This window comes from Nerophis lumbriciformis, linkage group LG02 (assembly GCF_033978685.3).
Source record: "Nerophis lumbriciformis linkage group LG02, RoL_Nlum_v2.1, whole genome shotgun sequence".
In the NCBI taxonomy this organism is placed as follows: domain Eukaryota; kingdom Metazoa; phylum Chordata; class Actinopteri; order Syngnathiformes; family Syngnathidae; genus Nerophis; species Nerophis lumbriciformis.
In genome coordinates, this window is record NC_084549.2 from 66,441,732 (window position 1) to 66,458,827 (window position 17,096).

At 42.1% G+C, this 17,096-nt stretch overlaps 1 protein-coding gene across 3 annotated transcripts in view; it reads right to left on the minus strand.

Annotated features, from left to right (window-relative positions):
• The window catches only part of itsn1 (intersectin 1 (SH3 domain protein)), a 145,821-nt gene that overhangs the window by 83,077 nt on the left and 45,648 nt on the right, over positions 1–17,096 (minus strand). For all 3 annotated transcript variants that reach the window (XM_061966681.1, XM_061966672.1, XM_061966690.1), the window contains exons 13-17: positions 12,342–12,464; positions 6,426–6,575; positions 6,128–6,268; positions 5,977–6,064; positions 3,141–3,280 (exon numbers count right to left, since the gene is read on the minus strand). In XM_061966681.1, coding sequence (XP_061822665.1) covers positions 3,141–3,280; positions 5,977–6,064; positions 6,128–6,268; positions 6,426–6,575; positions 12,342–12,464 — 642 coding nt within the window. The remainder of the gene's footprint in view (positions 1–3,140; positions 3,281–5,976; positions 6,065–6,127; positions 6,269–6,425; positions 6,576–12,341; positions 12,465–17,096) is intronic.

Consider the following 17,096-nt stretch of genomic DNA (forward strand, 5'->3'; position numbering starts at 1 on the left):
AATATATTAATTGATGAAAACTGGGCTGTCTGCACTCTCAAAGTGCATGTTGTTGCCAAATGTATTTCATATGCTGTAAACCTAGTTCATAGTTGTTAGTTTCCTTTAATGCCAAACAAACACATACCAATCGTTGGTTAGAAGGCGATCGCCAAATTCGTCCTCGTTTTCTCCCGTGTCGCTGGCTGTCGTGTCGTTTGTCGGTTTCGCTTGCATACGGTTCAAACCGATATGGCTCAATAGCTTCAGTTTCTTCTTCAATTTCGTTTTCGCTACCTGCCTCCACACTACAACCATCCGTTTCAATACATGCGTAATCTGTTGAATCGCTTAAGCCGCTGAAATCCGAGTCTGAATCCGAGCTAATGTCGCTATACCTTGCTGTTCTAGCCGCCATGTTTGTTTGTATCGGCATCACTATGTGACGTCACAGGAAAATGGACGGGTGTATATAACGATGGTTAAAATCAGGCACTTTGAAGCTTTTTTTTAGGGATATTGCGTGATGGGTAAAATTTTGAAAAATAAAATAAGCCACTGGGAACTGATTTTTAATGGTTTTAACCCTTCTGAAATTGTGATAATGTTCCCCTTTAAGAACAATAAACTAGTTTTTAGTATAAGTTTGATGGTTTCAAGAAATGTTATGCCGAGCGCATATCATTATGTCAAGATAATGGCACTAGCATTTACTTAATTTAAGAATATTTTTCAACATATTGAGCAAAAAGGTCTTTTTTTTTTTCTATCAAGAAAAGTGCACTTGTTATTAGTGAGAATATACTTATTTTAAGGTATTTTTGGGTTCATTGAAGTTAGCAATTTTGACTTGTTTTGGAAAATCTTGACAAGCCAAATTTTCTTAATATAATTTTGCTTAGTTCAAATAAAATACCCCTAATTTTTTTTCTTGTTTTTGAACACTGACTTTTTGCAGTGTAGACCTTGGACCCTGTGACCTTGGAAGGATGCAGCCCCCGAATTGAGACACGGCTAATGAGGGATTATCATCACACTTCAACATATCTAACATGTAAATGCTCCCTCTTTGCTAGGTCAGCATTGCAATTGAAAATATGTTCTTAATCAGCTTACCCTGGATAAATGAAGGTTAGATGCATCATTTGGGGCTGTCAAATGATTGTCTTTAAAGGGGAACATTATCACAATTTCAGAAGGGTTAAAACCATTAAAAATCAGTTCCCAATGGCTTATTTTATTTTTCGAAGTTTTTTTCAAAATTTTACCCATCATGCAATATCCCTAAAAAAAAGCTTCAAAGTGCCTGATTTTAACCATCGTTATATACACCCGTCCATTTTCCTGTGACGTCACATAGTGATGCCGATACAAACAAACATGGCGGATAGAACAGCAAGTTTATAGCAACATTAGCTCGGATTCAGACACGGATTTCAGCGGCTTAAGCGATTCAACAGATTATGCATGTATTGAAACGGATGGTTGTAGTGTGGAGGCAGGTAGCGAAAACGAAATTGAAGAAGAAACTGAAGCTATTGAGCCATATCGGTTTGAACCGTATGCAAGCGAAACCGACAGCCAGCGACACGGGAGAAAGCGAGGACGAATTCGGCGATCGCCTTCTAACCAACGATTGGTATGTGTTTGTTTGGCATTAAAGGAAACTAACAACTATGAACTAGGTTTACAGCATATGAAATACATTTGGCAACAACATGCACTTTGAGAGTGCAGACAGCCCAATTTTCATCAATTAATATATTCTGTAGACATACTCTCATCCGCGCTCTTTTCCTGAAAGCTGATCTGTCCAGTTTTGGAGTTGATGTCAGCAGGCCAGGGAAGCTAGGGTCGATATTCTTCTCTTGATCATCTTCGGTGGCATAAGGGACGGTGTGAGCCAAGACATCCAGGGGGTTTAGCTCGCTCGTCTGCGGGAACAAACTGCCGCCATTGCTTGCCGTGCTACCGAGGTCCTTTGTCCCTGAATTGCTCACACACTCCGGCAGATTCAATGGGGGTCTGGCGGCAGATTTCTTTGACTTTATCGTTGGAAATGCATCTGCTTTGAGTGTCGCAGGATATCCACACATTCTTGCCATCTCTGTCGTAGCATAGCTTTCGTCGGTAAAGTGTGCGGAACAAACATCCAATTTCTTGCCACTTTCGCATCCCTGTTCGTGTTGTTACACCCTCCGACAACACACCGACGAGGCATGATGTCTCCAAGGTACGGAAAACAGTCGAAAAACGGAAAATAACAGAGCTGATTTGACTCGTTGTTTGAGAAAATGGCGGATTGCTTCCCGATGTGACGCCACGTCATCGCTCCGAGAGCGAATAATAGAAAGGCGTTTAATTCGCCAAAATTCACCCATTTAGAGTTCGGAAATCGGTTAAAAAAATATATGGTCTTTTTTCTGCAACATCAAGGTATATATTGACGCTTACATAGGTCTGGTGATAATGTTCCCCTTTAATATCCGATTAATCACACTTTTGGATTTGAATTAATCACGATTAATCCCAGGTGATTTACTCACTACGTGCGCCACAATAAAGATCTGCTACTTTGTCTATACAAGAAACAAACGTTAAGTTTTGATTAAACAATTTCATCGGGGAAAATGATGCTGATTGGCCAAAATGTGCGGGGATGTTGTGAGCTTTGGACAAAGTTGTGAGGATTTGGTAATTGGCATTGGGAATTCCTAGAGGCACTGAATGCACGCATACAAATGTGCAGGTTTTCATCAGTTTATTGATTATCTGCCCTATATGGGGGTATCGGGCTGACAATCGATACACTCACGGTACGCATGCACACCAAAATGTAAGTAGTGTGGAGCAATCGCATTGCAGTCGCTCGCTCTAAGATGTAAACATCTGTAAAGGAAATTTCACATTCCTATGGCGCTCAATATCAGAGCCCAATGTCTCCTGGTTTTACTACATCTTATATTTGAGTTTAGGGTATGGCGAAATAAGTGCTCAACTTCAGCCTAAACCCTTTCGGTCTGTAAAATTGTCAATTTATGAATTCATGGATCTAACATTGTTTGTTAACTAAACCTGGAGGGAACGCTGATAAAACCCTGTCAGTATGGTGGAACACGGCGTTGTGTGTCGCACCAACAGGGCGGTCAACGCTTGCTTACCTTCAGCTGCGTGTTGAACGCATCGATCTCCAGCAGTTTGGCCCGGGTTTCTCTCTCCACCGTGTCGAGCTGCTCTTTGATCTGCTGTCTGCTGGACTCTTTCTGCTCCACAGCCTTGTGCAGCGACGACAGACTGTCACCTGCACGTTTGCACACACACACACACGCGTGGGTCACTTATTCACCGGCAAAGTATTCACTCTTATTCACTTTTTACACACTTTTTTTAGGGCTGGACAATTATTCACATTTTGATTTCGATTAAGGCTTCTCACGATCATGAAAACATAGTGAGTTTACCCTTAATATATTTGATTGTGGCGGTGCACCACGGCTTTATATTAGCTGCCACCTCACAAAATAAAGTATTATAATTAGGGATGTCGGACTGCCGATATTATCGGCCGATAAATGCTTTAAAATGTAATATCGGAAATTATCGGTATTGGTTCGGAAATTATCGATATTGGTTTCAAAAAGTAAAATTTATGACTTTTTAAAACGCCGCTGTGTACACGGACGTAGGGAGAAGTACAGCGCGCCAATAAACCTTAAAGGCACTGCCTTTGCGTTCCGGTCCAATCACATAATACTTGAAAATATTCCTATTCTGTCTTGGTGGTCCTTCTTACTCAGCATATATGTCATCAAAAGAACTTGGGATTGACCAGTAACTTAGACTCCCTGGGAGGAAGAACTGGTGTGACGCAACACCGTATAAACAACTTTAACACTGTTACAAATATGCGCCACACTGTGAACCCACACCAAACAAGAATGACAAACACATTTCGGGAGAACATCCGCACCGTAACACAACATGAACACAATAGAACAAATACCCAGAACCCCTTGCAGCACTAACTCTTGCAGAACCCCTACCCCACCTCAACCCCGCCCACCTCAACCTCCTCAAGCTCTCTCAGGGAGAGCATGTCCCAAATTCCAAGCTGCTGTTTTGAGGCATGTTAAAAAAAATAATGCACTTTGTGACTTCAATAATAAATATGGCAGTGCCATGTTGGCATTATTTTCCATAACTTGAGTTGATTTATTTTGGAAAACCTTGTTACATTGTTTAATGCATCCAGAGGGGCATCACAACAAAATTAGGCATAATAATGTGTTAATTCCACGACTGTATATATCGGTATCGGTAATTAAGAGTTGGACAATATCTGAATATCATATATCGGCAAAAAAGCCATTATCGGACATCTCTAATTATAATGTATTGTAGCGTCCAGAAGAAAACAAAGTCTGACGGCCTTTTTTTTTTTTTTTTTTTTAGCTTTTATTGCCAATTTTATGCTAAAGGGCCCAATTCCAACAAGTATTACCTCCGTGCTTCACTTCTAGACACACAACACTTCTTCATTCTCCGCTGACGCGGTGTGTTCACAGACCATGGGGAAAATGACCACCATAACACACTAACATACCCATTAACACCAGCAGGTAGTTACAGTATGAATGGCTATACATAGTTTATTATTCATGTACTATTGACTAATGATGCAGTGAAAATTTGGCCGGAAAAAAACGTACTTTGATCACCGGAACAGCACTCCCGAAACCGAATTATTGTGATGATGTAAGCTATATGCACGGGGTTGTCTGGAGCGGAAGCAGCGTGTCCGTGCTTTAATATATACCCGTGGACAACGAGCTTCACAATTTAAGATGACACTGGAGGTTTTTATTGAGAGAAAGGCAGCGCCAAGACGTCATGGCGCGACACAAGTAAAGAGTCTCTAAAGTCGAGTACAGTCTACAATAACACCAAAAATAGATGCTAAAATTGTTGCCAGTCGTTTTTATTAAAGAAAGAGTGACTAAAATGATTGGAGAAATCTATCAAAAAACTAAAAAAAATTCTCAACAAAGTACAATAAGCAGCAACAATTTAAAAATAGAACAAAACTATATTATGTAAGAAAAATATACATTTTAATACTATACATATCAATAACAGATTTGGTTTAAATATATGATCAAATTTTTTGGCCTTTTTAAAGAATATGCATCACAGCAAATCATGTGATGATGTCGACTTGACCACGCCCCCTAACCGCGCCCTCACCGCCATCAGGTATTTTGGCAATTTCGGAGAAACGCTGATATAATATTTAAAAAAAATGAATATGGATTAATATGTCGCGCAGCGTGCATGCAAATTTAAATTAAAGTCAAGTTTTGGTGGTACAATAAATACTTGTGTTCTCAAATGATAATAATCGTGTAATCAATCATGATCCAAATTAAAATTAATCAAAATAATCGTGAGTATTATTTTTACCATAATCGTCCAGCCCTGTTATGTTACAGCCTTATTCCTGAATGCAATACGAGTATTTTTGTTCTCAAAATGATACAGACAATACCCCATAATAACCTCTCAAGCTCCATCGGGTTGGATGTGAAGCGTTGCTTTTCATCCAGGATGTCTCTGTACATTGCGACATTCATCTTTCCCTCTATCCTGACTAATCTATATATTTTTATAGTTTATATCTATCTTTTAATGTACTTATTTATCTGGTGTACTGTCTATGCTTGTGCAAGGACAATAAGGAGTTTTCTTCTTAAATAATCAAAGGTGCATCAACAAAGTGTTGCGCAAAGGCTGTGAATACTTATGTACATGTGATTTTTTTATTTTTATATAATTCGCTAAATTCACAAGAAAAAACCTTTTCACATTGTCATTATGGGGTATTGTGTGTAGATTTTTGAGGAAAAACATGAATTTATTCCATTGTAACATAACAAAATGTGGGAAAAGTGAAGCGCCTGGACCAGCCAGGCCCAGCGGATGGATGTGAGTCGTACTCACGGTGCAGACTGTTCTGTTGGACCTGTTTGAGCTGCTCGTTGAGACTCTGCTTGTCAGGAATGAGCCTCCCCAGCCACTGCTGCGAGTCCTGCAACAGCAAGCGCAAGAGTAAGATCACGCGTGGGGATGAAGGCGACATCTGGGCGCGTACGTGCAGCTGCTGTTGCAACAGCGTGATCTCAGCGATGCGTGTTTCTCTTGTCTGGTTGGTCTGCTCCACCTCTCTGCGCTGCGCCGACAGACGGAACCGGACGTCCTTCAGCTTGCCCTCCAACTGGGTCTTCTTGTCGTTCTGTCCAACGGGAAGAGGAAGCAGGTAATTACATTCAGTGATTTCGAAGCAATTAGCCACGCTGTTCTTCCTGCTGAGCAGTTTGTAATTGACAGGGATGGTAATGTCGATCTCCTGGACGTGTGTGTTGTTTTTTTCGGGGCGCATGTTTGATTACCAGGGCCTCCAGTTCAAACTCCAGGGTTTTCTTGCGGGCTTTTAGCAGAACTATGCTCTCCTGCTCTCGGTTTCTCTGAGTCAGAAGCTCTTGGCGACGCTGCCGCTCCCACTCCAACTGCCTCTGCCGCTCCAACTCTCGCTTAGCAGCCTGGACAACAGACACAATTGGTTGCCATTGGATACAGCTCATTTGTCGGTTTATTTAATATGCATCGTAATCAACCCACACTCTTTTTCCCTTCTTACTTCTCTCTACAACTGCGCGATTTGGAAGAAAAACCTAATTGCCAGAATTGCAATTTTTATATTTTAGACATATAAATGCATAAAACTGCAAAAATATCGAGTGAAGGAAGACATGTTGCTTTTCCAGTGGGAATCAACATATTCTTGTCTCAAGGTGCCACACATTAGAACAGAGGTGGGCAAATATTTTGACTCGGGGGCCACATTGAAAGAAAAAATGTGTCTGGGGGGGCCAATGTGTATGCGTGTATAAATTATATGTACCGTACTTTTCGGAGTATAAGTCGCACCGGCCGAAAATGCATAATAAAGAACGAAAAAAACATATAAGTCGCACTGGAGTATAAGTCGCATTTTTTGGGGAAATGTATTTGATAAAACCCAACACCAAGAATAGACATTTGAAAGGCAATTTAAAATAAATAAAGTAACAAGTAACAAAGTAACAAAATATTTGACGCTGAGGTGTATACTTTCCAGTGACGTGCAGTCACTAGAGGCAGGTGAGGCGGGGCCTCACCTGCCATCATGGAAAGAAAAAAAATGTAAAAAGAAAAAAAATTAATTAAATTGTTATATGTATGCAGTGATTATACTATAAAGTTATTTTCCATTTAACTTCACCAGTTTTAGATTATTTTTATTCAAAATCGCTGAATTTTCACATTTGCCGTTCAAATACTGAGAAGAGACGGTGCGGTGATCAGCAGCCAGTTGAGGCACGTCACTGCGTTGTGCCTCACCATGGATTGCGGACTCAGCTAACTGCTGGCCTGCTGTGCAGTGAGACTGTATTGCTATATGAACTATATTATACATTTCCATAGTTTAGTTAGCTGAGGTATATAATGTACAGTGTATTTTGTCAACAACTGTATGTGTGTAACGTATTTCTTGTGCTGTGCGATCATAAAACGGCTGCAAAAGACGCACTGGCTGAGGCTCCAGTAGCCCCGCCTCCTGCACCCCCGCCGTAAAATTGTTATATCAACTAAAGCCCACACTTAAACTTTCCACGTGCAAGATTGAATCTATTTAAAAAAGTTATTTCATAAGAAGCCAAAAAGCGCAAAAACAATAATGTTGGTGTTGGAGGAGTTGTGAATGACTGCAGGGCCACAACATTAGGTACACCTGCAGTCTGCAGGTGTACCTAATTCACAACTCCTCCAACACGAACATTATTGTTTTTGCACTTTTTGGCTTCTTATTAAATAACTTTTGTAACCTATTTTATGGGCTTTCCTATTTGTGATGTTAAGTTCCTGTTATGCGCTGTTATACAGTATATGCCTTCAGCTCTTATTTTGAAGGCGCCAAGAGCGGAAGTGATGACATGTTGTAGTGGAGCGGAGGTTTTTGAAAGAAGGTAAATAAAGTGGTCCTCGTGTAAACTGGAGCCTCCGTGTTTGTTATTTTGTAGTTTCATACAGTATAGGCGACATTTATAAACCCTCGGTTACACTTTTTTGAATAGATTCAATCTTGCACGTGGAAAGTTTAAGTGAGGGCTTTAGTTGATATAACACACCCGTCAGGGGGTTCATTAATCCAGCACAACAGCGGCGAATGGACTTTATTTATAAGTCAAGGTAAGACCATAATAACGTTTTTTTTATTAAATGTGCTTTTTTGTGTGCTACAGTTTGTATGTGTAAAGTTAAAGTTAAGTTAAAGTACCAATGATTGTCACACACACACTAGGTGTAATGAAATTTGTCCTCTGCATTTGACCCATCCCTTGATCACCCCCTGGGAGGTGAGGGGAGCAGTGGGCAGCAGCGGCGCTGCGCCCGGGAATAATTTTTGGTGATTTAACCCCCAATTCCAACCCTTGATGCTGAGTGCCAAGCAGGGAAGAATGCTGGTATGAGCTTTTAAACATAACCCGTTAACTGCTGCCAATCAAATGGTGAATAAGATACTCTTTAGGGTTCACATGTTTGTAAATCTGACTGTGATGAAGTCAGTGCCTCACCAGCCATCAACCTCACCGCACGTCACTGAAACTTTCCTAATTCTTTTAAAATGCTAGCATGCTAACATTAGCATGCATCAAGTACCAACATATGATTGTGGTGTGTACCTACAAAATTAGCTTTAAAAAGCTAGCATATTAACATTAGCATGCTGACAGATATCATTCGTCAAGTAACAAAATATTTGATGTTGAGGTGTATGTAAACCTGCCTAATTATTTTTAAATGTTAGCATGCGTCAAGTACCAAATTATGACTGAGGTGCACACCTACAAAATTAGCTTAAAAAAAGCTAGCCTACCAACATTAGCATGCTAGCAAATATCATTCGTCAAGTAACAAAATATTTGACGCTGAGGTGTATGTATACCTGCAAATTACGTTTCAAATGCTAGCATGCTAACGTTAGCGTGCATCACGTACCAAAAATATGACTGAGGTCTACAAGACCTACAAATTTCACTTAAAAAAGCTAGCATACCAAAATAAGCATGCTAACAGGTATCATTCGTCAAGTAACAAAATATTTGACGCTGAGGTGTAAAACTGCAAAATTAGCACAAAAAAATCTAGCATGCTAATGCTAATTAAACACCCTTGATGTACAGTACCGTGGTTTTCGGAGTATAAGTCGCACCGGAGTATAAGTCGCACCTGCCGAAAATGCATAATAAAGAAGGAAAAAAACATATATAAGTCGCACCGGACTATAAGTCGCATTTTTGGGGAAACTTATTTGATAAAAGCCAACACCAAGAATAGACATTTGAAAGGCAATTTAAAATAAATAAAGAATAGTGAACAACAGGCTGAATAAGTGTACGTTATATGAGGCATAAATAACCAACTGGTATGTTAACGTAACATATTATGGTAAGAGTCATTCAAATAACTATAACATATAGAACATGCTATACGTTTACCAAACAATCTGTCACTCCTAATCGCTAAATCCCATGAAATCTTATACGTCTAGTCTCTTACGTGAATGAGATAAATAATATTATTTGATGTTTTACGGTAATGTGTTAATAATTTCACACAAAAGTCGCTCCTGAGTATAAGTCGCACCCCCGGCCAAACTATGAAAAAAACGGGGACTTATAGTCCGAAAAATACGGTACATGTACACATTTAGCTGTAAAAATCTGCTGTACAGTATGTGTGTTTGGGTCCTTTTTTTCCAGGAACACTAATACCAAAATCACAATGTCCGATAGAATTCTAAATAAGTTATGACAGACCACCTTGAAAAAAAACGGAATGGAATTTTACAGTTTTTTTACTGAACGGGACACCCAAAATGTACATGAAAATAAAGAAAGTGAGATTTAGAATATTAACTATGAACAATAAAACACTGAGTATTAACAACATATGAATATATTTTACTTCTCAGACTAGCTCCTCCATAGTTGTGTTTCTTTTACAATCAAGCAGAACACAACAAAAACGTAACAAAGAGCAAAATATGAATGCAAAGTGTAGTAAAGTTAAGTTAAGTTAAGTTAAAGTACCAATGATTGTCACACACACATTAGCTGTGGTGAAATTTGTCCTCTGCATTTGACCCATCCCCTTGTTCACCCCCTGGGAGGTGAGGGGAGCAGTGGGGAGCAGCGGTGCCGCGCTCAGGAATCATTTTTGGACACTCGGCTTCAATACAATTTATCTCTAGTCTGGATGATTTAGTTCTTGTCACCCTGTTGTCCTCCCGTCTTTTCCCCAAGGATGGCTCCATGAGCTGGGCAAACGCCTGGAGATGCCCTACGTCAACAACACGGTCGGCGGCCCGTCGGTGCGCAGCTCGTACATCGCCGCCCTCTACTTCACCCTCAGCAGCCTGACCAGCGTCGGCTTTGGCAACGCGTGCGCCAACACGGACGCCGAGAAGATCTTCTCCATCTGCACCATGCTCATCGGCGGTATGGAATAACGTGATTGGGCAGGCACGCTGTTTATATCGTGGGAAAGCGGACGTGAAAAAAGGCGTGGGCCTCCAGCTCCGGCTGAAAATCGGGAGATTTTCAGGAGAATATTTCATACCTGCCAACTTTTGAAATCAGAAAAACCTAGTAGCCAGGGTCCAGGGGCCGCAGGCCCCGGTAGGTCCAGGACAAAGTCCTGGTGGGGGGTTCATTCGCCCCCCGACGCAAAATGATTATTAGCATTCAGACAGGTTAAAATGTTGCTAAAACCATCACTTTTCTATCAGTCTATCATATATGTTGAAACTTTCAACAACTTGAAAGAATAAGATTTTTGAGAGTATTTGGTTCAAATTACACAATATAAATAAGACATGTCATTATTGATATTGCAGACATTATTGTAACAAGAAACTTCAGGTCGAAATTTTGGTTTATGAAAGAAATATAAATAAATATAAATATAAAACTTCATGACGACATTTTTCAAATTAATAAAGAGTAATAGAATAGTATATATATTATATGTTACTTGTTTTGAACATGTTATCGTTATCACAAATAAAAAGATATACTGTACACAGAAATTATTTTTGATTTGATTTATTGTTTATGTAATAAAAGATTTACTTAAAATTTTATGTTTTGTCAGTTTTTTTATGCTACGAACTGTACTTACCGAAGGAGACATTTCCGTAATGAAAGCTGCAACACCCTTTTTAGATCCCATCATCACTGCAGCATTATCGGCAGCAAAGCAAACCAAATTCTGCCAAGGAATTTCGTTTGAGTCTATTTCTTCCGCGAGTATTTTGTAAATGTTTTCGCCTGTGGAAGCCGTATTGCATTCCCTCGCTAATTCCTCCGTGTCCGATCGAAAAATCTTGTCTGCACAAGGTGCAATTCGCGTAGTTTTCACCCTTTTTGGAACGGATAATTATTCCCGGATAGGCTTTTGAATATTCTTCACGGAATGACTGCAGTTTTCTTTTCGGTTTAAGACTCGTTTGCGATTTCTCTCCGGCTGATTCCATGATCGTTCGCTCGTTTGGAAACAATGGCAACTGGTGCCTCGTGCGTGGCAGCGGTGCTATAAATAGCCTCACGCATGGCATTCGGAATGGCTCGATAGGAAGTTACGGGAAGCAGTGTCGATTGTCATTGTTGTTACGCGATTTCGTGAATAAAACTTTAAAAAAAAATTTTTTTTTTAATTAATGAAAAACCGTATTTTTTATCACTGCAACCGTAACCCGGAATAGGTTGATGAAAACCGGAGTAGTTGGCAGGTATGATATTTGCCCCGGGAGGTTTTCGGGAGAGGCGCTGAATTTCGGGAGTCTCCCGGAAAATTCGGGAGGGTTGGCAAGTATGGCGCCAAGTGTCAAAAACTATGATTTTTAAGTTTCAACATACAAAATTAACCAAAAAGCTGGCAAAAAACAGCGGGAGAAAAAGCAAAAGACACACACGGACTAACAACCAATTTATCAAAGTATTAGGACTTAATTTTCCTTTGATTGATTTGTCTGATGGACTATCAGTCCAGGGCTTGTCACCATCAAAACTGTTTGTCATTAGTCGACTGACTACCTCCACTGCAGTGCACACAAACACGTCGTGTCCTGTAAACACTTTTGATTGGGCAGGTGGCAGAGGACACGAGGCTCGACAATTCTGATTGGCCGACGTGTCTGTCACTCAAATGCACTAACTAAAACCTGCATGTGGGTTCTATGTCGATTAATGGTGCAGCCCTACTTCTCTCCTCTCGATTTCTTTGCGTCTCTCCTCCTCTCTCTGTCTCTCCAGCTCCCTCTGTTTCTCCAGCTGCTTCTCCAGCTCCTGCTGCCGCCTCCTCTCCTGCTCCAGCCTCTCGCGCTCCTGACACGGGGAAACAGCAAACACACAACTTGTTGTCTCTTTTTCACTTTCAGTCTCGTTTGCAGTGCAGTTGCATTAGATATCACACACAAGTAAAGACGCCGCAGGGCTGCTTGTATCCCACATGATATCACACACACAAGTAAAGACGCTGCAGGACTGCTTGTATCCCACATGATATTGCACACAAGTAAACACGCCACAGGACTGCTTGAAACGCATATGATCTCACACAGAAAAACACGCTGCATGACTGCTTGTATCGCACATTATATCGCACACAAGTAAAGACGCTGCAGGACTGCTTGTTTCACACATGATATCGCACACAAGTAAACACGCCACAGGACTGCTTGAAACGCATATGACCTCACACAGAAAAACACGCTGCATGACTGCTTGTATCGCACACTATATCGCACACAAGTAAAGACGCTGCAGGACTGCTTGTTTCGCATATGATATCGCACACAGGTAAACACGCTGCAGGACTGCATGTATCGCACATGATATAGCACACAAGTAAACAAGCCGCAAGACTGCCTGTACTGCACGTGATATCACACACAAGTAAACACGCTGCAGGACTGCTTGTTTCACACATGATATCACACACAGGTAAACACGCTGTAAGACTGCTTGTATCGCACACAAGTAAAGACGCTGCAGGACTGCTTGTTTCGCATATGGTATCGCACACAAGTAAACAAGCCGCAAGACTGCCTGTACTGCACATGATATCACACACAAGTAAAGACGCCGCAGGACTGCTTGTATCCCACATGATATCACACACAAGTAAAGACGCTGCAGGACTGCTTGTTTCGCACATGATATCGCACACAAGTAAACACGCCACAGGACTGCTTGAAACGCATATGATCTCACACAGAAAAACACGCTGCATGACTGCTTGTATCGCACATTATATCGCACACAAGTAAAGACGCTGCAGGACTGCTTGTTTCGCATATGATATCGCACACATGTAAACACGCTGCAGGACTGCATGTATCGCACATGATATAGCACACAAGTAAACAAGCCGCAAGACTGCCTGTACTGCACGTGATATCACACACAAGTAAACACTCTGCAGGACTGCTTGTTTCACACATGATATTGCACACAGGTAAACACGCTGTAGGACTGCTTGTATCACACACAAGTAAAGACGCTGCAGGACTGCTTGTTTCACACATGGTATCGCACACAGGTAAACATGCTGCAGGACTGTTTGTATTGCACATGATATCACACACAAGTAAACACGCTGTAGGACTGCTTGTATCACACACAAGTAAAGACGCTGCAGGACTGCTTGTTTCACACATGGTATCGCACACAGGTAAACACGCCGCAGGATTGCTTGTACCGCACATGATATCACACACAAGTAAACACGCTGTAGGACTGCTTGTATCACACACAAGTAAAGACGCTGCAGGACTGCTTGTTTCACACATGGTATCGCACACAGGTAAACACGCCGCAAGACTGCCTGTACCGCACATGATATCACACACAAGTAAACACGCTGTAGGACTGCTTGTATCACACACAAGTAAAGACGCTGCAGGACTGCTTGTTTCACACATGGTATCGCACACAGGTTAACACGCCGCAAGACTGCCTGTACTGCACATGATATCACACACAAGTAAACACGCTGTAGGACTGCTTGTATCACACACAAGTAAAGACGCTGCAGGACTGCTTGTTTCACACATGGTATCGCACACAGGTAAACACGCTGCAGGATTGCTTGTACCGCACATGATATCACACACACAAGTAAACACGCTGTAGGACTGCTTGTATCACACACAAGTAAAGACGCTGAAGGACTGCTTGTTGCACACATGGTATCGCACACAGGTAAACATGCTGCAGGATTGCTTGTACCGCACATGATATCACACACAAGTAAACACGCTGTAGGACTGCTTGTATCACACACAAGTAAAGACGCTGCAGGACTGCTTGTTTCAGACATGGTATCGCACACAGGTAAACACGCCGCAGGATTGCTTGTACCGCACATGATATCACACACAAGTAAACACGCTGTAGGACAGCTTGTATCACACACAAGTAAAGACGCTGCAGGACTGCTTGTTTCACACATGGTATCGCACACAGGTAAACACGCTGCAGGATTGCTTGTACCGCACATGATATCACACACAAGTAAACATGCTGTAGGACTGCTTGTATCACACACAAGTAAAGACGCTGCAGGACTGCTTGTTTCACACATGGTATCGCACACAGGTAAACACGCCGCAAGACTGCCTGTACCGCACATGATATCACACACAAGTAAACACGCTGTAGGACTGCTTGTATCACACACAAGTAAAGACGCTGCAGGACTGCTTGTTTCACACATGGTATCGCACACAGGTTAACACGCCGCAAGACTGCCTGTACTGCACATGATATCACACACAAGTAAACACGCTGTAGGACTGCTTGTATCACACACAAGTAAAGACGCTGCAGGACTGCTTGTTTCACACATGGTATCGCACACAGGTAAACACGCTGCAGGATTGCTTGTACCGCACATGATATCACACACACAAGTAAACACGCTGTAGGACTGCTTGTATCACACACAAGTAAAGACGCTGCAGGACTGCTTGTTTCACACATGGTATCGCACACAGGTAAACATGCCGCAGGATTGCTTGTACCGCACATGATATCACACACAAGTAAACACGCTGTAGGACTGCTTGTATCACACACAAGTAAACACGCTGTAGGACTGCTTGTATCACACACAAGTAAACACGCTGTAGGACTGCTTGTATCACACACAAGTAAAGACGCTGCAGGACTGCTTGTTTCACACATGGTATCGCACACAGGTAAACACGCCGCAGGACTGCCTGTACCGCACATGATATCACACACAAGTAAACACGCTGTAGGACTGCTTGTATCACACACAAGTAAAGACGCTGCAGGACTGCTTGTATCACACACAAGTAAAGACACTGCAGGACTGCTTGTTTCACACATGGTATCGCACACAGGTAAACACGCTGCAGGATTGCTTGTACCGCACATGATATCACACACACAAGTAAACACGCTGTAGGACTGCTTGTATCACACACAAGTAAAGACGCTGCAGGACTGCTTGTTTCACACATGGTATCGCACACAGGTAAACATGCCGCAGGATTGCTTGTACCGCACATGATATCACACACAAGTAAACACGCTGTAGGACAGCTTGTATCACACACAAGTAAAGACGCTGCAGGACTGCTTGTTTCACACATGGTATCGCACACGGGTAAACACGCTGCAGGATTGCTTGTACCGCACATGATATCACACACAAGTAAACACGCTGTAGGACTGCTTGTATCACACACAAGTAAACACGCTGTAGGACTGCTTGTATCACACACAAGTAAACACGCTGTAGGACTGCTTGTATCACACACAAGTAAAGACGCTGCAGGACTGCTTGTTTCACACATGGTATCGCACACAGGTTAACACGCCGCAAGACTGCCTGTACTGCACATGATATCACACACAAGTAAACACGCTGTAGGACTGCTTGTATCACACACAAGTAAAGACGCTGCAGGACTGCTTGTTTCACACATGGTATCGCACACAGGTAAACACGCTGCAGGATTGCTTGTACCGCACATGATATCACACACACAAGTAAACACGCTGTAGGACTGCTTGTATCACACACAAGTAAAGACGCTGCAGGACTGCTTGTTTCACACATGGTATCGCACACAGGTAAACATGCCGCAGGATTGCTTGTACCGCACATGATATCACACACAATTAAACACGCTGTAGGACAGCTTGTATCACACACAAGTAAAGACGCTGCAGGACTGCTTGTTTCACACATGGTATCGCACACGGGTAAACACGCTGCAGGATTGCTTGTACCGCACATGATATCACACACAAGTAAACACGCTGTAGGACTGCTTGTATCACGCACAAGTAAACACGCTGTAGGACTGCTTGTATCACACACAAGTAAACACGCTGGAGGACTGCTTGTATCACACACAAGTAAAGACGCTGCAGGACTGCTTGTTTCACACATGGTATCGCACACAGGTAAACACGCCGCAGGACTGCCTGTACCGCACATGATATCACACACAAGTAAACACGCTGTAGGACTGCTTGTATCACACACAAGTAAAGACGCTGCAGGACTGCTTGTATCACACACAAGTAAAGACACTGCAGGACTGCTTGTTTCACACATGGTATCGCACACAGGTAAACACGCTGCAAGACTGCCTGTACCGCACATGATATCACACACAAGTAAACACGCTGTAGGACTGCTTGTATCACACACAAGTAAAGACGCTGCAGGACTGCTTGTTTCACACATGGTATCCCACACAGGTAAACACGCTGCAGGATTGCTTGTATCGCACATGATATCGCACACCAGTAAACACGCCGCAGGACTGCTTGCATCGTAGCGCTTAAATCAGAAAAGTGCGTTGTAAACTGATATAATCCGACGTTTTGCTGATATCGTACCGGTATCCGATAGCAATATCGGATCAGGACAGCGTTAGATGCAGCTGAGTACCGTAGATATCAAGTACATCTGGT